The sequence below is a fragment of the Callorhinus ursinus genome, unplaced genomic scaffold, assembly GCF_003265705.2.
Source record: "Callorhinus ursinus isolate GAN/ISIS: 27379988/994484 unplaced genomic scaffold, GSC_fseal_2.0 scaffold46, whole genome shotgun sequence".
In the NCBI taxonomy this organism is placed as follows: domain Eukaryota; kingdom Metazoa; phylum Chordata; class Mammalia; order Carnivora; family Otariidae; genus Callorhinus; species Callorhinus ursinus.
In genome coordinates, this window is record NW_027397108.1 from 8,156,768 (window position 1) to 8,177,655 (window position 20,888).

General features: G+C 58.3%; 1 protein-coding gene across 5 annotated transcripts in view; it reads left to right on the top strand.

Moving 5' to 3' along the window:
- The first annotated feature begins 295 nt into the window (after positions 1-295).
- The window catches only part of GSE1 (Gse1 coiled-coil protein), a 398,424-nt gene continuing 377,831 nt past the window's right edge, over positions 296-20,888 (top strand). For all 5 annotated transcript variants that reach the window (XR_012375210.1, XM_073882349.1, XM_073882351.1 and 2 more), the window contains exon 1: positions 296-2,321. Coding sequence is in view for 4 of the 5 variants with exons in the window: in XM_073882349.1 (XP_073738450.1) it covers positions 459-2,321 (1,863 nt within the window). In the remaining variant the exon portion in view is untranslated. The remainder of the gene's footprint in view (positions 2,322-20,888) is intronic.

Below are 20,888 nucleotides of genomic sequence, written 5' to 3' on the forward strand. Positions count from 1 at the left end.
CACTCCGATCTTGATCAGAGTGAGATAGGGGCGGCCCCGGGCCCCGGGGCGCGGGGCCGGGCGGACGCGGCGCGGCCATGAGCGGGCGGCCGGCGCCGCTCTCCCGCAAGCAGCGGCTCATGGCAGCCGTGGGCGAGCGGGCGGCAGCGGCAGGCGGCGGCGGCGGGGGCGGCGGCGGGGGCGGCGCGCCGCTCTCCTGCTTCATCTGCGGCGGCGGCATCGGACGCGGCAAGGAGCTGAAGCTGCAGGTGAAGCAGCCGGCGGCGGCGGCGGCGGCGGCGGGCGCGGGGACGGCGGCGCAGCCCTTCTTCCCGTTCCTGCAGCAGCAGGAGCCGGCGCCCGGCGCGCGCGAGCTGTGCCCGGCCGACGGCTGCGTGCTGGTGTGCGCCGTGTGCCGCTGCTTCCTGGGCGAGCAGTGGGCCGCGTTCGAGCGCGCCCGCACGCCGGTGGACAAGCGCATGTACTGGCTCAAGCGGCCGCACCAGTGCGACGCGGGCGCGGGCGGGCGCCGCGGGGCCGCCGGGGCCCCCCGCGAGTGGAACGTCGCCTACGCGCTGGGCGGCGCGGCGGGCGACGAGACGCGGGACTCCGAGCTGTCGGAACTGTCGGACACCGACCCCCTCTCCGAGAGCGAGCCGGCCGCGCGCGACGCCGCCAGTCCCCGCCCGGGGCCCGGGCCTCGCGGGGCGCGCTGCCAGGAGTGGAGGCCGGCGCCGGGACCCCCTCCGGGACAGGGCGACGTGGAGGAGGAGGGGGCGCCCTCGAAGCAGCGCGGGGACGGGGAGCCCAAGACCGGCGTGAGGCGCAGGCGGAAGGCCGCCGGGAGGCACTGGGTCCCCGAGGCCCGGGCCAGCGTCCTGAGGGGCATTCAGGACCCTTGGCAAGGCCCTGCCGTGCACGCGGCCCCTGCGGAGGTAATGAAAGGAGTCCCTTCGGGCAGGACCGCCAAGACTCCCGAGAGCAGGCCGCCGGGGGAGCCCCGCGGGAGCTACTGCATGTCCGAGGACAGTGACATCAACATCACCAGCGAGGAGGAGGACCGCAAAGAGCAGCCTCTCCCTGGCCTCAAAGAGAAGGAGAGCGCAGGCGGCGTCTCCTGGGCTTCCCTGGAGAGCAGGGCTGCGCCACCAGAGGGCCTTTGCTGCTATATTTGTGGGTCGGCTCTGGCGCCGGCCTCGCAGCACCAGATCCACGTGCAGAAGCAGGAAAAGCTGGCCCAGGCCCCCTTCTTCCCCTTCTTGTGGCTGCACAGCCCCCCTCCAGGGGCCCAGCCCATCAGCGAGGGCGGCAGCACTCTGGTGTGCCCCTGCTGCTTCTCCTCGCTCATGCAGCAGTGGCAGAGCTTCGAGCTGGCCAACGTGCCGGTCCTGCAGCGGCTCTACGTGGTGCCCCTGAACAGCCATGCGCCCGGCATGGCCTCCAAAGGCAGGAGGCTCCCCAGGGAAGATGGCCCACCGGCTGGGGTCCTGCCGGAGGCCTGCTACCTCTGCGGGGAGGACTGTACCCAGGATGCCCGGGCAGTGGCCTCCAGGATCCTCAACGGCAGTGCCAGAGGCTCCATGCATTTCCCCTTCCTCAGCCTCCTGCCCTGTCCCCCCAACGCCCGGGGCCCCAACAAGCGCTGTGAGGTCCGAAGCTGCCCCAAGTGCTTCAGCGTCCTGGAGGACGTCTGGGCCCTGTACCGGGCCTGCCAGAACGAGGAGCTTATCACCTCCGTGCAGGGGTTCCTGGGCAGGTACCACCAGGCTTTCTCAGCTTCAGACCCTGCTCTCTCCGAGCTGCCGGCCCCGGCCCGGGGCAGCCCGGCATCAGTCTGCTACATCTGCGGGGCCGAGCTGGGCCCTGGGAAGGAGTTCCAGCTCAACGTGAACCCTTCCAGCCGCCTGGGCGAGAAGGAGCCCTTCTTCCCGTTCCTCACCGTTTACCAGCCCGCCCCGCGTGCCAGGCCTGCCGACTCCACTGGCCTGGTGGCCACCTGCGTCCTCTGCTACCATGACCTGCTGGGCCAGTGGCTGCAACACGAGGCCCGCAGCGCCCACCACACCGTCAGCCCCTGGTCGCGGCAGTACCAAGTGGAGACGTTCGTGTGCTTTTTTTGCCAGCAGGAGAAAAAGCGGTGTCTCGGGCTGAAGGCCGTGCGGGTGGCCCGGCTACCTCTGTTCCTCTACACCCTCCGAGCCAGCCACAGCCTGCTGGTGGACGATGGGCGGCAGCTGATCATCGGTGCCTGCGTGGAGTGCGGGACCCTGGTGTGTGCTGGCCCAGGGCTCGCCCGTCAGGGGCCTGTGGATTGGAGCTCCCCGGTGGCAGCGGCAATGAAGGTAAGCGGCGATTTTCCCTTCAGCCTCTGTGATTCAAGCAGGGAAGGAAGACCTGTTATTTTCTGTTCCTCTATGGGGGAAGGAGGGCGTGCTGATTCTGCGTGATCCGTTCCAGTAGGAGGTGCCTTCCCGGGGGGTTCCCGGGCTGGCGCGTGGGGAGTGCGTGGGCCTGGCTGAGCCAGGAGGCACGTAGAGTTGGGGGGAGTGCGGGGAGTGGTCTGTGGAAGAATGGGGGCACTGCTGAAAACAGTAGGCTCGGGCCTGAACTTGAGTGTGTTTGCAGCCGAGTCCATCAAACAGAGGAAGTTCGGGGCATGTCTGTCATCCGCCTGATAACATTGGTAATTAGTCCAGCCGCACAGGTCACCGGGAGGTCCCTGTGCTCACCCGGTTGGAAATGCAGCAGAGGTGGTGGTTCCTCTCTACTCTCGAGGGCTGGCCCCGCTTAGCTCCAGCAGCTTTCCCCCCAAGTTAACACTTTTCCTTTGAGACTCTCCGGTTGCTTCACAGCAGATGGAAACAGATTTTCAGACGTGGGGGTTTGGGACCCGGGGGACAGTGGCCTAAACAGACTTTTCCCCTGGTGGGAAGAGAGTCTTTCTTCTCTGCAAGTCAGCTGTGCAGGAAGAGGGCGGAGGGGGTCGGGGGGGCTGGCGTTCGCCCCCTTTGTAAGGCGCCTGCCTTCACGCTCCCTACCCGGGAGGAGCCGGACTGGGGCTCAGTTCATTTTGGATCTGGCTTTGCATAAGGCCAGGGCAGGGCCTGCCCCCCAGTGGGTCTGGGGAAGTAGGTGCTGGTGAGTTGTGATCACCGTGATGATCTTAATCTCTGCTAGAGACCCTTAGAATGGTTTGTTTTAATCAGATGCCTATAGTGGGAGCCACTGGTGAGGGGCCGGCAGAGGGCCCTGTGGACGGGGAAGAGTGTCTCTGACTTGTTCAGGAATGATCGTTCCATGCGTTTGAGAGGCTCCTCGTCCTGCCTCCCCCTTGTATGTGCGTGTGCACGCGTGCGGAGATTCCTGGGTCATGGGTTCGTTCACAGTGGCTGCATCTGTGAAGTGGACGCATCCTCCCGTTTTCTCTGGTGCTTGCCCTGGGCCTTCACACTCTGCCCAGGCTTCCTTCTCTACCAGTGTCCCTTTTGGACCGCAGAGATGTAACTGGGGCCTTTGGTGGGCCCCTCGTTCTAAATGGGTGCACTGTATCGCTCCCCACCTTGGTGCTGGACTTCTCATTGGCAGCCTGTGGCCATCCAGCCTGTGGGTCTGTTCCTGGGTATCTGAAGAAGTGAAGTTTCCAGAAGGGCTGGAGCTGGGAGGTGAGCTTGGCTTTGGAGCAGGATAGACCTGGCTTCCAATCCTGCCCTGTCTCTTGGCCACTGAGCACCTGAGTGGATGTGTCTCACCCTCCCTGTGCTTGTCTCCTGGGCTGGGGAGTGGAGAGCGGGATCGCCTGCCCTTGGAGGGCCAAGTATGCAAACAGATTGGGCACCCAGCTGCCCCCAGAAAGTCAAGTGCCTGGCATACGGTGGGACCCTCCCATCCACCCGACGTGTTGGGCAGGGTTGTCTGGGATATAGGTCAATCCTCTGTGTGGCTCTCAGTCTGCGGGATGGTCGTGGGTCTCGGGCTTGGGGATGGGGGCACACGGAGTCGTCAGAGCGCTTCCTCTGAGGTTTGCCAGAGTGCTTTTCTGCAGAACATCCACTCTGGGGTGAGTTTTCCTGTGTTGATTTGCTCACTCATCAGGAGTTGATGAGATGCCAAGTGTGGGCCTCCCGGGTAGGAACTGCAGGAAACGGTCCAGCTGGGAAGGTGGCTGCAGAGGGTAGCCCCATGGGGATGAAAACGCAAGCTGGTGTCTGCCCAGAAGGGGTCAGCACGAGTTTGGGAAGGCTGACTGGCTTTCTTGCTTTTGCACCGTTTCTAAAGCAAGTTATTTCGTTCGCTCCTGTGAGGCCTTATTACTCCCATTTTGCATATGAGTACAGTTGAGGTTCAGAGAAGTCAGATGGCCTCGGCGACTGTCACGCAGCCAGTAGGGGTGGCTGGGGTGGGTCTTCAGCCTGGGTCATCCCATCCCTGAGATCCACTCCGTCCACCCCCTGGTGGAGGTGTAGCCTTGGAAGATGGGTGGGATGCGGTGGAGGTGGGGCTCGGGGGCGGGGTCCATCAGAATAGGCACAGGAGAGCCAGCGGGGAGGAGGGGGAGAGAGGTTGCAGTCAACTCCAGGCCTGGGAGTCAGGCACAGGGGAGAGAGAAAAAGTCCTTGAAAGAAGGCTGGGAACGCGCTCGGGGAAGAGATCCACCCAGTGCTGGGCCGTGGCAGCAATCCAGGTGGGTGGTAAGGCCAACGGCCTGGGGGGGGAGGGGAGGGCAGCATTGCGGCTCCCAGGCTCCCACAGCCAGAGGGTGGGAGAAGCATCCACTCCTGCCTAGAGGAGAGCCTGACTGGTGATCAGTAGAAAGCCGGAAATGCAGCCTCCTGCCCTTCCTTCCTCCCGCCCATTCATTTAACAAATGTGATGGAGCGCCTACTCTGAGCCAGGCACTGTTCCAGACGCTGGGGATCTGGTGGCAAGTGCTGTGCCTTCTGTGTCAGGGGGAGGGGCGTGGCGGTGGCAGAGAGCCATAAACAGAGCAGGACCGGCCCCCGGCGCCAGGGTGGGCACAAGGGGCGAGTGCTGGCCTCACGGCTGGGGACAAAGCGGGGACTCCGGTGGGGGGGAGCAGCTCCCGGGTCCCGCCTGTCTCTGGTGTGTGGTTTGAGGATTCGGGGGGAGTGGCTTGGGGGCGTTGGCAGGTAGCCCCCGGGAAACCACTGAGCCAGAACAGCATGTCCCGGAACCTCATCGATACCACCTCCTGTGATGGCTCCTGTTGTTCCTGGTCCACGTTCATTCATTAGTGAATCAGCCTGAGACACTAGGAAGAACACGGAGAGAGGGAGAAGGAGAAACAGGAAAGGAAGGTGTCACCGACACCCCCTGTTTGGATGGTGTTTGCGACGTTTCCCTCCAGCCGGACTCCTTGCTTCCCGGGGGGCGCCCTGTCCCGTAGCCCCCAGATCTCAGAGCCGGCGTCTGGTGCAGCGCTATGTTGGGGCTGGCGGGGCAGGCTGCAGCCCACCCTCTTGGGGGGCCCGGCACCCCCTCCCTGAGGAGGAACGCCAGCGCCCGGGCCCCTCCGTGAAGCCGCGCATGAGACTCTGGGTCGGCCTTCACCCAGCCCTGGTTTCAGTGTTCGTTCTGCTGGGAGCCGGCTATGTGACCCGGGGCCAGACTTGCCTTCTTGAGGCACCAGAGAGATGGAGATGACCTTTCCTCTGGAAGGTTTGTGGTGGGAGCTGCAGGTGCACAGTAGGAACGCGGGACACGTTCATTCCTTTCTCTCGCCCTGAGGTGCCGGTAACTGGGGATTGTGTCTCTTGTTGGCTCCCACCTGCTGTGCTGTTGTGGCCTCTGCCCACCCCCCACCTTCCTGCTGGGGGAGGGGTTGTCCCTCCCTTCAGAGCCCGGGGGCGAAGCGGTCCAGGCTGCCAGAGGCAGCATCCGGGGACAGAATGATGATGATGGTGGCTTCACAGAATGCACTTTGTGTTCCCGACTGTGCCCCACACTTCCCTTGGATCACTCTTGCTGGATCCTGCCAGCGGCCCTCTTCAGGGAGATGACACCATCTCCATTCCTTAGCAGAAAAGCAAGTCCAGAGAGGGCAAGTGATTTGCCCGGGGTCACACAGCTAGTAACAGCAGGACCGGCATTGGACCCAGGAGTCCGGCTCTGGCATCTGGGCTCCAGCCTCCACTGTCTCTTGCCTTTCTGTTCCCTCTGGGGCTCCCCCTGTAAAGGTGGCAGTGCCCTGGACGGGGGATGGTCCGAATTTCCCCACGCGGGCCTCCCCCACCCCTGGAGCCCTGACAGGCGGGAGTTAGCTTGCACGGGCCACAGGCCCCGAAAAGCCCCCACTGGCCGGCCCCGCTATCATGTCCCTCGCGCCCCTGGCCGCGGCCCTGCTGATAAGTGGTGTCCTTTGTCTCTGCTCCCCGCGGCATTGTGCCGCTGTTCAGATTTCAGCCGGGACCTCCTGCTGCGGGTCGTCCCCGACAGGCCCACTGCATGATCGATGGGCTTTCCTTGCTTGCCAGTTGGCGGGCCGGCTGTCCTGCCCTCTCCCAGCGACCCAGCGATCCGTCCAGGGAGCGTTCTGGGGAATGGAGCGTGCAGCTGTTTACCTAACCACACCCTGGCCCCCTCACTGCGGGGACACCCGACCCAGCCCCTGGAGCGTGGCCTCCGAGCCCAGAACAGGTGTTGCTGCTGAGGCCCCTTTCTTTTCTCCACGCTGACATCTGAGGCCTGCAGAGAGCGTCTGTCATTACTCGCCTGTCAGGGCCGGCCCGCACATCTGTTTCCGTGTTTCCCGGCTCTCTGTGCCCCGACGGCTCCCTGCTCTTCAGGAAGGGCCTGGCAGCCCTCCTCCCCAGGCCGGGCTCATGGGACATCTAAGCCAGGTGAACGGAGGCGGGAACCTTCCAGAAAGTGCTGGAGGGGGCCGCCTGGCTGGGCCGACACTGGCACCCTCTCCCTGGGAGCAGCTGAGAAATGGCTGGGCTTTGGGCCTTTCTCAAGCTCTGACCACCTCCTCCAAGGGGAGGGCCGGGCTTTTCTTGGCAGGTTGGGAGCCATCTGCCCAGAGGAGTAAGCTCTCCCGACTCTACTTGTCCTTAACCTGGAGGCGACTAGGGACACCTGGGAAAGAGGAAGCAGAGGCAGAGGATCTCCAAAACAGCCTTCCCTGGAAGCAGGGAGGGGCAGGACGGCAGGGAGGCAGTCTCTGGCCAAGTCCAGAGTCCTCCAAGCTTTCTGGCCCCTTCCCTGCTTAGATCTCTCAGGATCTTACCCTTGGAAGGTTAACTCCCTGTGACTGTCTTTGGAGGGTTTGTAGGCTGTGGGCAGGGTTGCCTCACTGGCACGTTTTCTGGGCTGGGGAAGCCCCCACATCTGGAGTTCAGGTTCTTCTTCTGCCCCAGGTCCATAGCCTGGTCGGGACGGTGGAGAGGGGCGATACTTCTGCCCTCTGGGAAGAGTACCTGGGAACTTGAGTTCCGATGGCCACGTAGCCCCAGGTGGGACATTCATGGGGGCCATTGTGGAAGGAGCTTCTACTCACCATGTGACCTTTGCGAAGTTTTCCTGTCTGTCCAAATGAGACGTCTGGTCTTCGGGGGTCACAGGCGGTTTGCGTTCCACACGTGAGGTCTGACGGGAGGCTGGCACCGTCGAACAGAGAGTGTTAACCCTATGTCTGGACTTGCTGCTAAAATATCCAGTCCTTGGGGCGCCTGGGTGGCTCAGTCATTGAGCTTCTGCCTTCGGCTCAGGTCATGGTCCCGCGGTCCTGGGATCGAGCCCCGCATCGGGCTCCCTGCTCAGCAGGCTCCCTGTTTCTCCCTCTCCCACTCCCCCTGCTTGTGTTCGCTCTCTCGCTGTGTCTCTCTCTGTCAAATAAATAAATGAACTCTTAAAAAAAGATAAAAAAAAAAAAAAAAGACCGCTCGATTGGCGGTCTCTTCTGTGGGGTTGGAAAGGAGAGAGCACCTTCCTGGGGTCTAGGTTTTCTTTATTTTACTTTCCTTTTTCCCAGCTGTATGGAGAGAGAGTTGACACATAAGGTTGTGTGAGTTGACGATACAACATGTTGGTTTGATACATGTTTCGGTTATAAAATGATCACCACCATCTCACCACATTGTTACTTTTTCTGTTTCGTGGGGAGAACATTTAAGATCTACCCCCTTAGCTGCGAATCCCCCTTCAGGTGTGGATATGGTATCAGGAACTGCAGTGACCAGGTGTGCCTCAGATCCCCGGACTCCCCAGACGTGTGAATCTTATCCCTGGAAGTTTACACCTTCGTTCAGTATCTCCCCTTTCGTGGGGTCTAGGTTTTAAATTCAGGCTAGGATGTGGGAGCCCCCCAAACACCATGATATTCCATCCCATGTCAGGGTCAGAAAAACTTCATGGATCACCTTTTTGGGGGCAACCCTACACCAGAAGGACCAAGCCCACAACCTAATGCCACTTGATGCTGGCTTGTTTTTTCAGTAATATGAGCTAATTAGTTGTATAGGTTTTGAAAGAAATTCTGGAAGTCCTGTGACGGGGACACAGCTGCAGTTCTGCCTCTCGTCCCTGCTCATTTTTCTACCCTTGTCCAGAGCTGCCCTGGGGAAACACACCTGGAGAATCACACATTCTACCCATGAGATCAACAAATGTTTGTGGCTGACGGTGTGGAATCGGGCAGGCCCTGCCCTTGGGTGCTCGTGTGTGTGTCGGGGGGGGGGGGTTGGTGAAAGGCTCTGGTTGTGATTGTGTAATGTGTTGAGTTCTGCGCTGGGGTCTGCTGGGAGCTCACAGGAGGGTGGGAAACTGGTATGTTCAGGGATGGCTTCCTGGAGGAGGTGACATCTAAGCTGAGTCCTGAAGGCTGAAAAGGACTCAGCCAGGTCTGTGTAGGAGTCAGGTGCTCCTGGTGGGGAGAGTATGTGCAAAGGCCTACATGTGGGGAGTGGGGTTTGCTGGAGAACCTTAAATAGGTTTTTGAAGTGGGAGGAGGTGATGCTGTGGGAGTGGTTGGCAGTGACTAGATGTGGGTTTGCATCAATGTGAATTTTATAATACCAGTGACTGGGCCCTACCCCAGCCTATTAAATCAGAATCTCCGAGGTGTGGCCCTGGTAGCCCTGGTATTTCAAAGCTTCTAGAAGATTCCAGCAATGGGGTAAGAACTGCTGTTGGAAGCCATTGTAAGCATGGCCCAGGAGTTTGGGACTTTTATCTTGAAAGCTGTGATGGTCACTAAAAGGATTCTGTTCCTTCGTTCTGTCTTTACTAAGCACTTACTGTGTCCCAGGCACCATTCTGGGCATCAGGATCCAGCCCTGAGTAAACCAGATGGGGAGCAGCAAGGGGCTGAAACAGTAGTCAAAGGAGTGGCCAGGGAGAGGCGGGCGGGCTGGGGGCTGTCACTTGAGCAAGGAGGATGGTCTGGGCAGGGGCCTGAGGTAGGACCCCCGGGACAGTGAAGACACTGGGGTGCCAGAGGGCAGGGAGGGGGCGGTCAGGCAGGGCTCTTGCACTGACCTTGAAAAGACATTGTTTTTGTTTAATCTTTTAATCTTTTTTCAATGGAGATACCATTCACACACCATAAAACCCACCCTTCTAAAGTCTACGATTCTGTGACGCTTAGACGTTTAGTACATTTACAGAGTCGTGCAAGCCCTAGCACTGTCTACTCCAGAGCATTTCTGTCACCTCCAAAAGGAGCCTCGTGCCAGTCACTCCCCATCCCCCCAGCCGCGGTGACCACAAATTCCCTTTGCATTTCTCCCAGGTAGACACCCCTGGAGCGGAACTTCGGGGTCACCTGGTAACTCTTTTTAACAATTTGAGTTCCGGTTTCCCCCTGCGGGTTTTAAGGACACAGTAGGACCCAGGTCGTTCTGTCAGCTCACTGACCAAAGCCACACGTCCCTTCCTAGGTCTCCAGACACCGAATTGGTGTTGGAAGACGGGAGTCGGTCTTCTCTCTGGGAGAAGGATTGGGAAGGGGTCACCCTTGCTCTTGGGGCTTTTGACTCCAGCCCCGGGAAACCAAAAGCGCTGGATTCCGGTGCGAACACTCACGGTGCCCGCCGCCCCCCCGCCCCGTCCGGGTCTCAGTTTTCCATCTGTAAGATGGGAGCAGACCGTGGGCTAGTGGCTGAGCCCCTTGGCTCCTGCACAGCTGCTAAGCTATAGCCATCTCTTCTTTCTGGCCCCGAGGGCGGTGCGTAGAGAAGGCCCCTGACGGCGAGGTCTGGCTTGGCTCTGAGTCCGGTGGCTCTCGGGTTCCCTGCCCCAGCACCAGCCACCCCAGCCACGGGCTGTCGCTCTCTGCCGCCAGCCGGGTTGGTCTGGAACCCTGTATGGAAACCCTTGCTGGGTTGGGTTTCCTTCACGTGATGCCAGCAACCTGAAATGAAAGTTGCAAAGGTCCCAGTCAGAATGGGGCTCAGGCGAGCCGGGGCAGGCCTGCTGGGACCCGGGCAGGAACAGGCACGTCTGGGGGCTCCTCTTTCCCCCTGGCGGGCTGTTGGGTGAGAGCCAAGAGGGGAGAGGAAGCAGTGGGTCCACGGAAGACCCCTCAAAGCTCCAGGCCCACCGAGGCCGCATCTTCCTGCCCACCAGTCAGTATCCTCTGTGGGGCAGAGCCAGTAACAGGGAAGGGCGCAGAGGTTCTGTCCGTCCACCTGGTCCTGATGAAGACACAGTGAGGCCTAGGGAGAGGGTGATGGGGACGCCAATGGTCGTCACAGCACGCTGAGAGTGCCCGCTCTGTGCTGGCCGCCCTCCCGTGGTGCCTCGTGCAGCCCTCCACCCATCTTATAAGGTGGTTTTCTGATTTTATTAACGAGGAAATTGAGGCACAGAGGGGGGAAGTCACTTGCCTGAGTCACACAGCTGGCTGGGAAGTCTGGAGCTGGGATTGCACCCGGGCCATCTGACTCCAGCGCCCAAACGCCTAATTACTGCGCCACGCTCTTGCCAGGATGTCAGGGGGAGCGTGGGATGGCGGGATGGTGCCACATGGTGGGTAACGGTTGGTGGACATGGTGTGTATGGTTCAGTGCCGGGAGGGCTGAGGGCCCCGCCAGGACCTGGCCCGGGGGCAGGAATGGGAGTCTGGGAAGGCTGCCTGGAGGAGGGGTCACTGATGGAGGTCCTACAAATGGGCAGGACTTAAATAAATGGTGACTTCTAGAGAAGTCTTCACCTTTGGGGGTTTATATGGCAGTAATGCCATTTTCAAAATGTCCCTATTTTATTCTCCTAACGTATTATTTGGATGTTGCCTGTCAATTGATGACACGCTAGGAACAAACTTCAGTGTTTTAAGGGTATATTCAGATTGTGTTGTATTTTACGTGAACAGTCTTACATACTTCAGGTTAGAAAACTTGGAGCAGATGGAAGGTCGCCGCAGGCCAGGTTCAGCTTACCTCTGCCCTCTGGGTCCTGCTGACCCTCTTGGCTCCGTTTTCGACAGCTTCCCACTGATGGGCCATCAGCCCAGGACGCCAGGAGGTCCTGTCACTGGCTCTTCTGCCACCAGCTAACTGGGCGGCCTTGGCTAAGATGCCAGCCTCCTCCCCAGGCTGCCCCTTCCTCCCCTGACCATGGCGGGTGGCGTGAACTGCCCTGTGGGGAGGTGGCATGAGCCCCATTTTTTAGATGAAGAGGCCAAGGCTCATAATTCTGGGAGTTGGGATCGAATTACTAGCAGTAAATGGCAGAGCTGGGCCGCCGGGTGAGAACAGGGTGGTCTGGGGGTGGTCTGGCTCCAGGGCCCGTCCCCCTGCCCGGGGTTAAGCGGCCCTTCCTGGAGATGGTGTGGGGCTGGCAGGGACCTGGCTTTAGCCGCACAGGAGGCTGCCGGGGGTCTCCTGGATGGGCTTCCAGCAAGGGGCTCGGAGGAGGGGGGTCGGAGCGTTGACACACCGCAGCGGCGTTTTATAGGCCATCCCAGGCCCGTAAACCTCGGCTCCCGGCTTCCAGACGAGAGGGTTCGCAGCCGGGGAGTAAGAAGCTTGTGTGGCTTGGGATGTGCCAGCGACGCAGGCAGGTAGGAGGCAGGCGTGGGCATAGCGGGACGGGGGCTGGGGGGCACAGGGGGTCCCGGTGACCACAGCATGGGGGCCACGGAGATGAGGGAGGCCGGGAGGAGCCTTCAGGCGTTGGAGGCCCCGGCGGCCTGAGAGCCTGGCTTGCCACTGGCTAACAGCACCAGCCCCTTTCATCCAGTTCCTCTGGGCGGCTGGATTTCTCCAGGCTTGCCATCTTCCCTTCCAGAGGGCCTTTCTCACAGTCATGTGCTGTTCTTTCTTTTGTGCGATCATGCGACATCCTGGGGCCATTGGACAAGAGAAGCCTGGAGTGTTCAGAGCGCAGCTTTATGCTCCTTTCATAGGGCTGCTTGCACCAAGCGCCGAGGGACTGCCAGCCTTGCAGAACGCAGCTCGGCCCCAGGGACCACCCAGGGGGACAGGGTGAAGTGGCCTGGGCGTCCCTGGGCCACTGGCCCTGCAGAATGCAGCTTGGCCCCGGGGACCACCCGGGGGGACAGGGTGAAGTGGCCTGGGCGTCCCTGGGCCACCGGCCCTGCAGAATGCAGCTCGGCCCGGGGGCCATCCAGGGGGGAACAGGGTGAAGTGGCCTGGGCGTCCCTGGGCCACCGGCCCTGCAGAACGCAGCTTGGCCCCGGGGACCACCCGGGGGGACAGGGTGAAGTGGGCTGGGCGTCCCTGGGCCACCGGCCCTGCAGAACACAGCTCGGCCCCTTCTGGGGACCCATGGCCTGGGTCCTTTCTGGCACACATTTCCCCTCTCGTGCAGGAGCTGAGGGTTTGCCTGCAGACCTGCACGTCCCCAGCCAAGCAAAAGCTGGCCGCTGGCCTCTGTCCCCTCGGCCATGCCATGCGGAGAAACCAGGCCCAGGACTGGGGTGGCAGAGTGTCAGACTGTCCCCCAGCAGCCTCTTTCCCCACCTCCTTGCACTCTGTGTGCAAACAGGAGGTTTGGTTGGTGGCCGGACCCTCCTTCTCTTCTTGAAGCTGCAAGAGCTCCTCTTGCCTTTTCAAAACTGGGTAGGGTGGTAGTGGGCCTGGCTTTGTGAGTTCCCATGCCCCGTGATTGCTGATCGCTTCCCATTAACCGGCGGGCCCTGGCCCTGCCTTGCCAGTTACCCGTCACTTGTCAGGGGACTGGACGAACCGGACTTTTCTCAGGGGGGTTTTAAGGACTGGTTTCAGGGTAGGTCCAAGGAAGGCGGGTGGAGGAGATAGGTGTCGCTGGAGGCCAGCTGAGTCAGAAGGCCAGCAGGTCGCTGGGAGTGGCATGAGAGCCCAGGGTGGGGGGCCCTTCTTCCTCTGACATCCCTCCGGCCCCCTCCACGTGCACCTGCATCCCCCCACCACCCTAGCACACTCATCGTCTCTCCCACGCGTTCCCAGACCCTCTCTCCCATCCTGGCCCCCCACTGCACACACGCGCTTGCCCCGGCTCCCTCCCTGCCCCTCCCCCACAAACGTATACGCGCTCACAGCCGGCCGTGTGCACGCTCGCGGCGCCACACTCTCTGAGGGAGGGTGTTGGTAGCTACTACGGTTTGCATTTGTCTTTTCTCCCTTTTAACTTTGTCCGTTTTTATTACTTCATGGATTTGGAGGCTCCTGCGTATTTATGATTGTTTTGTCTTTCTGACGGATTGGCTGTGTCGTCCCAGTGATGTATGCCCCTCTCTCTCTCTGGCGGTGTCTCGAAGTCCGTCTTATCTGGATTAATCCCCATCTGAAAATCAAGGCGCCCGAGGCTCAAATAGGGAAAAGTGACTTGCCCAGGGCCACACAGCTGTCAGCGTCAGGGGCAGGATTCACACTGGTCCGAAGATTTCTCCACCCCAGCAGCTGCTTCGGGGTGGTGGGTCTGAGAGGAGCCCCTTCCTGGTAACTTTTTGGGTGCCTGCATTTTGATGTCATCATTGTCAGGCGGCCAGAGCTGTGTCCCCGCCCGCCCTCAGCAGAGGACCCCCCAGGAGCCCGGCATCTGGCCTGCAGCCTGTGGGAGCTCAGCTGAGTATGCTTGGAACACACTCTGGAAACTTCTCACCAAATTCTGCTCCGGAGTTCCTAACCCTCCCCACCCCGTTTGGTGAGATTGTTCCGAGTGTGTTGGGCAGACCTTCTGAGTCCTCCCACGGAGAAAGCGTTTCTCCGGATGGCAGGAGAAATGTCCCCCTCCCTGGCTTCCCTGGCCTGTGGGGGCCTTTTGGAACTTCGGCCAAATCCACCTCCTGGTGGTTTCACCCCAGCCAGGGCCACAGTCTGGAGCTCCTTGGGGGCTCTGCGCTGGTGGCCTGGCAGCTCCCCGGTTCCGGGGGAGAGCTGCCTCTGCCTTCCCGGGGCATTCTGGGAAACTCTGGGGCCTTGCTTGGAGCCTGGGGGGACGTTGCCTAGGAGATGTGTGTATGGGGGATTGACACAGAAGGGGGGCGCCTTTGCTGTGGGCTGTGTATCGGGGGCATCAGCCAGGATGGTGGGTGGGTCTATCCAGCGGGGTTTCACGGAGGCCCTACTACGTGCTAGACGCTGCAGAATGAGGGAGGCAGGGCGCCTGGCGGGGTCATGTGGTTGCCGATCATGATCGTGCCCGCCGGAGGGTGTGAATGCCGTCACTTACCCGCTCCTTCTAGAAGCCATCCGTCGTAAACACATTACCGTTTTACGTACTCCCGGGCCAGAAAGCATGCTGCCTGTGAAGCTGACACCCCACCCGCTGTACGATTCCTCCTGCTTGTGGAGAGGTTCCAGTGTGAAACGGAGTGCGGGCCCTCGGATCCGTGAGACGCAGGGACACGTGTGTGTGATGATGATGATGATGATGATGATGATCAGAAGTAGCAGTGACACTTATCTTACCGACCCTGTGAGTGAGGAAAGGTGGCCGTCATCTCTCCTGCTGGGCCCCTTGGTGACCTTGCAGGGACTCAACAAGGCTGGACCCCCTGAGCCGGGATCGGGCCCTAGTTGGGTTCGATGCAGCGACACGGCCACACCCAGTGCCGTGAGGGAGCTGTGCGCCTCAAGGTGGATGCCTCTTGCCTCTGTCACCTCTGGGTCCAGGGCTGGGGAGCAGCAAGCAGTCTTGCTGACAGGCTGGCTCTGTGGCATGCAGGTGCCCAGGGCTCTGGGCCCCAGGGGGCATGACGGAATCGCTCGTGATTCTGGCTGCAGTGGCCCCGGCAGCAGAACCTGGTGGAACCTGGCGTCAGCAGAAGCTGGGAGCTGCGCGGCCCTGGGGCCTGGCTGGGGGGAGGGGCGGGAGCAGGGCCAGGCTGTGCCCCCCTGCCTTCCCACCGCCCTGCTGGGGCTGCTGCCTGCTGGACTGGGGCTCCAGGGAGGGTCTGGGCACCCACCTGCCGAGAGCCCTGCAGACCTAGGAACCTTCCTGCCCTGGGGAGAGAGAGGCAAGGACATGAGACACTTGCCTCCCAGAGTTTTCCCGTTTGGAAGGGCTGCTCCGTTCTGTCCCATCCGCTTCTCCAGCCATCCATCCGAAAGGGGTGGGGTAAGCACCGTGTCACCCCTCTGAGACTGATGGGGAAACCAAGGCTGCGGGTGGGGTGATGCTGGTCTGCTCTCAGTGGGCGGCTAGTGTGGTTTGGCTAACGGCGATCTGAAGTCCCACCTTGGCAGCCACCCCTGCTACCCGTGTGGTCCTCCGCACGTCACTTTCCCTGTCTGGGCCTCACACCCCTCACCCATACACCAGGACAGTCTCAGGACCTCCCTTCTAGGGACGTAAGCAGGCAGAGTCCCTCGTGGAGGGCCTGGCGAGCCGTCGAGACTGCAGAAGTGGCGACTAGTTACTGGGAGCAGAGGAAGGAGGAGAGGGAGGAATCTGAGGCCCCGCTCACAGCCCTGGCCGCAAGGGCCCCTGGAATGAACGTGCCCTGCGTCCCTCGCTCTGACCCACAAGCTCCGACCTGGGCCATGCATAGCCCATAGCAGGAGCTCCTGGTTAATCTCCCATGAGCCTTGGCGGCAGCTCTAGAAAACCCCAGCCCTGTTTAAAATGACCACCGGCCTCCGTTGTCCAAGAGGAGGCAGTGTGGGGGATGGGAAACCTGGAAGTAGAGCCCGGAGCACGTGGGCCCTGAGCTCCCCTCATTCTTTCTCTGGGCTCCCTGTGCTCATCTGAGAGATGAAGGGGGCATTCGGGTAGATGGTCCTTCTCGGGACTTCAGGCCCCAAGAACACCCACGTTGGCCTTTGGTGGCAATCAGCAGGTACATGCCACCTGACTGCTTGTCTGTCTGTCTGTGGGGCCTGTTTCCACATCTGTACATGGGAACCGTGGTTGTGTTTGTGTCACAGGGCTCAGCACAGAGTACGTGCTCCGTAAATGTTGGCTCTTAACTGTTTTTGTTGTCGTTCAGTTTCGTCCCCAGTCCTCTGCATTCTAGAGAGCTGAGCTGTGAACCTCAAACACACAGGGGTCTGGATCCTGTTAGTGGAACAAGGTAAACCGGGAAGGGCCACGTGGGGGTCAGGCCCCAGGAAGGGGGACACTGTAGCGTCGAGTTAGAAGAATTTACAGAGACCCACTCTTCTCAATGCTATATCCCCATTCTCACGTGCACATTTGTTAACCCTCAGAACTCCATGCAGAGCCTGACGCATGGATGCATTTTTCTGGGGAGAGGATCAGTAATTCTTAACAGACTTTCACTGGGTTGTGTGGCCCCCCAAAGGTGTAAAGAGCCACCGTTACAGGTGCACTTACCTGTGCACACACTGGTAAGCTCCCCGTTATTCCCTGAGACCGCCACCCTTGTTCCCATCATTATGTCTTGACACCTGCTCGCTCTTCCACTTTTCTGCCTGTTTCCTGCTCCAGGAGGCCTTCTCTGCTAACTTCTGCCAGTCAAAGGTTCTCCTCTCTCCTGGCTGCCCTAGGCACTTGTCTGTATGCACCTTTTTCACACTGGCTAATAAATTGTCACTTTCTTATATGTGGTCTCATGTGGTCTTCTGAGCGCCTCACACGGGTGAGCCCTGTCTCTCCTACTAGATAGAGAAAAGAGCTGAAACTGGAATTTGTATCCCTTGACCCTCCACTGGTTTTTCTTTTATGTATTGATTCCTCACCAGCCCATGGGCGTGGCATTCCCGAGGAGCGCCGTGGCTGGCAGAAGCACCGGTGGCAAGATCAAAGTCTCAGAGAAGATAGGAGCCGGATCGGGTAGGAGCGAGAGAAACAATGAAGATGGCCTTAAGTATAAGTCTTTAAAAACCACCATAGGTAAAAGTTCTAGGAGACATCTCTGCCAACACAAACCCGCTTTGTCCACCTTTAAAAACCAGCTCCATTCGGTAACCTTTCCCTGAATTATGTTCTTTGGTGGATAAGAGACTTGGCCACCATCTTGATGTGCTGAGAGAGAATTCTCCCATGAGGTTTATTTCTTCTTGAGTCTATTCTGGTAATTAATGTTTTTCAAGGAACTTATCCATTACATCCAGGTAGTCAAGTTAACGGGCATCACTCCTTCATAATATTCCCTTAGTGTTTTTCTAATGTCTATAAGTTCTGTAGTGATGTCCCCTCTTTGGTGATACTGGTAGTCTGTGCCTTCTCTTTTTCTTCTTGATCCACCTAGCTAGAGGTTTATGAATTTGATTGATCTCCTAAAAGGTTTATATTTAAGAGACTGTGCCTTTTTGAAGTTTTTTAACCAGCCCATTTGGCCTTGAAATGTAATGGCTTTTGTGGTTGCAGCCTCTCTTGCTCTATTTTTGTAAGACTAGATGAAACGTTCGTGAGACCACTAGGCTTTTTCCAGGTTATTAATGCTTACGGAAACATTTTCCATGCCTGATCTCCTCTCTCTGTGTTGAGTCAGTAGAAGTGAGAGCAATTTCTGTCTATCAACCCACCCTTGTGACCTCCGTGGGAGTCAAGGTGGTGTGTCCTTGTGTCTCAGGAGACTTTATCCAGCCTTGCATAAGTAAGAAAGACACTAGACTTACGTGTTCGTTGATGGCAGAAGAGAAAACGGCGTTATCTTAGAACCACAGATTGTGAAGGATTGATGGCTCTCTCTAATATATTAGTGGCTCTCTTATTTGGAACATACGCACCTAGTAATGTTGTTTCATTTCTTATTATACAAAGTATTCACTGTTAAAAAGTTTTCCATCCTCCCATGCTACGAAGTGTATTTTATCTGTCACACAGATAAAATTTGCCACAAAGTATATTTTATCTATAAACATGATTGAAGCCTCTGTTTCTTTTGTCTTTGCATTTATGGCAAATCTCAAGAGTGTCTCTTCAGAATCCTAGGACTGGGAGGAAGCATAGTGATTCTTGAGCGCAACAGGCCTCACTTTGTCAAAGACTCCAAGGCTTGGGGAGGGGAAGGGACTGACCCGTGAACACGGGGCATGTCAGAGGCTGAGGCAGGATGCTGGTGCCCTGGGACATCTCTGCTTCGTCAGCCAAGGCTGTCCCTCTGGCGACAGGTATCTTGATCTATTTGCATTCGTGATTTGAGGGGCCATGGGATCCCCAGAGCCAGGTACAAAGGGAGCTCATGAGGGTGAGGCCAGATGGTGGACAGCATCCTTCTGCAAACCTACCGCCCCTCCCATCTCTGGGGCCACCTTGTGTCCCCACAAAGCCATGGGAGTAGTGGAGAGGGAGAGAGAGAATCTTAAGCAGACTCCATGCCCAGTGCGGAGCCCGATGCAGGGCTCAGTCTCACCAGCCTGAAATCATGACCTGGGCTGACATCAAGAGTTGGGCGCTTAACTGGCTGAGCCATCCAGGCGCCCCCTTTTAAAAACGAACTTTTTTTTAGCAGCAGTTTCATTGAGATACAGTTTGCATACTATCAAATTTACCCTTTTGAAGTGTGCAATTCAGCGGTCTTATTATACTCACAGAATTGGGCAACCATCACTACTGTCTAATGGTAGAACATTTTTCATCACCCCTGAAAGACACCCTGTCCTTCCCTCCCCGAAGTCCCCAGCATCCACAACTCTGTCTTTCTGGATGGGCCCGTTCTGGACACTCGATGTACATGGAACCGCATGACATGTGGCCTTTTGCATCAGGCTTCTTTAGCTTAGTGAAGTGTTGTCAAGATTCATCCGTGGTGATAGTAGGTGCCTCACTCCCTGTTTATGGCTGAGTGATACTCCGGCATGTGGACGTGCTGCGTGTTTGGTCCGTTCATCTGCCAGTGGGCATTTAGACTGTTTCCGCCCTTCGGCTGTTGTGACAAATGCTTCTGTGAACATCCATGTCCAGGTTTTTGTGCAAATGTATTTTTTTTTTTTCTCTTGGGTGTATACCTAGGAGTGGCATGCCGAGTCCGGTCCTAACTCTGCTTCACCATTCAGGGAACTGCTGGGTTTCCAGAGCAGCCACAGAGGTTCTGCCTCCCGCCAGCAACGCAGGGGGATTCTTATGTGTGACTTGCTTTTAAATGAGCAGGGCAGATGGGCGGGTTTATATATCAGGACACAGTCAATAAATATTAAGGTTCTTTTCCATTCTTGAGCCTTCGTATCAAAAGAGAATTTTAATACTTTTTTTTTTCAATTTTAAAGGGACAGATCCCAGCTCCAACACTTACTGTGTGGTGTTGAGCAAGTCCCTTTCCTTCTCTGTGCCTTAGTGTCTTCATCTGTAAAACATTTGTGATTGGATCAGCCTCCAAGAGGCGGTTGGGTGGATTAATGCGTGTAAAGCGCTTAGCATAATCTCCGGCAGTAAGTGCTGTTATTTCTACATTACGATTGCGTTATTGTTGGAGGGCTTGGCGGACATACAGAGGAGAACAAAGGAGAAGTTTTTCCCCAGTCCAGAGGCAGCTACTATCCCCACTGTCATGGTTTCCTCCTGCGCATGGTCCGCGCCTTCTCTCTACCAAGTTGAGATGAACCTCTCTGTACAGCTGTTCATCTTGCTCCTATGCAGTGTTCTAGCATAAACATTTCCCAGAGTTATTCTATGTGCCATTTTAATATCTGGGTGTTAGACCCCAGGGGGAAGGGCCATGCCTTACTGCCCCCCGCCGCCCAGCCCCGAGTGAACCATCAGGCAGATCAGAGCTGCGGATGCAGCCCTGAAATGTGGTTAAGGCAATGCCACAGAAGCATTTTAGCTGGAGAAGATCTCCCTGAGCTCGTGACAGGCCCTCGCCGTGGGTGTGCGAGTCTGGCCTGGAAGGACCGAGCCCCTGAAGTCTCTGGAGCGTGTCGGTGTGGGTGTGGGTGGGAACATGCCCGGGAAGAGGCGGGAGGCAGCACCAAGGGATCAGGGGCAGCTTACCTGACAGCCTTGAGTCTTTGCTTGAAGTCTAACGTGTTCTGTGCTGAAAACGCAGACAATAGAGCCAGAAAGGAAGTGATAAAAGTCCCCCGTAATTCCTTAACCCAGGGCTTCCAGCCATTTTCTCTGTGCATATGCACGGGCGTGCACACACACTGCTGTTGGTGGGACCACACCGTGTGCTGTTTTCATGCGTCATTTCCATGTGGGGTATCGTGCATGTCTCCTAGTGGGGCTAAGACTGGGGCCTGTGGAGCAAGGTGCTTGGTTCCCATCTGGGCTGTACCCCTTTCTAGCTGTGTGTTCTTGGGCTACTTACATCACCTCTCTGTGCTGTAATGTCCTCGATCAGTAAAGTGGGATAATAGCAGTGTTCATATGGAAGATGGGGCAGACTAGAATGTGTTACAGCAGAGTACCAGCTGTCTGACCCAGAGCCCTCATGGCACGTAGCCTCCTTGGAGGAGAGGCGTTTCATTGGCTACATAGTGACCCCCGGTCATCTGTTGCTGGACACCCAGGTTGTTTCTGGATTTTCGCAGATGTGGACTGCTCTGCAGTAAGCCTTCTGGAACCTCATCTGCCCCTTGGAGGCCTCCAGCCTGGGCCTG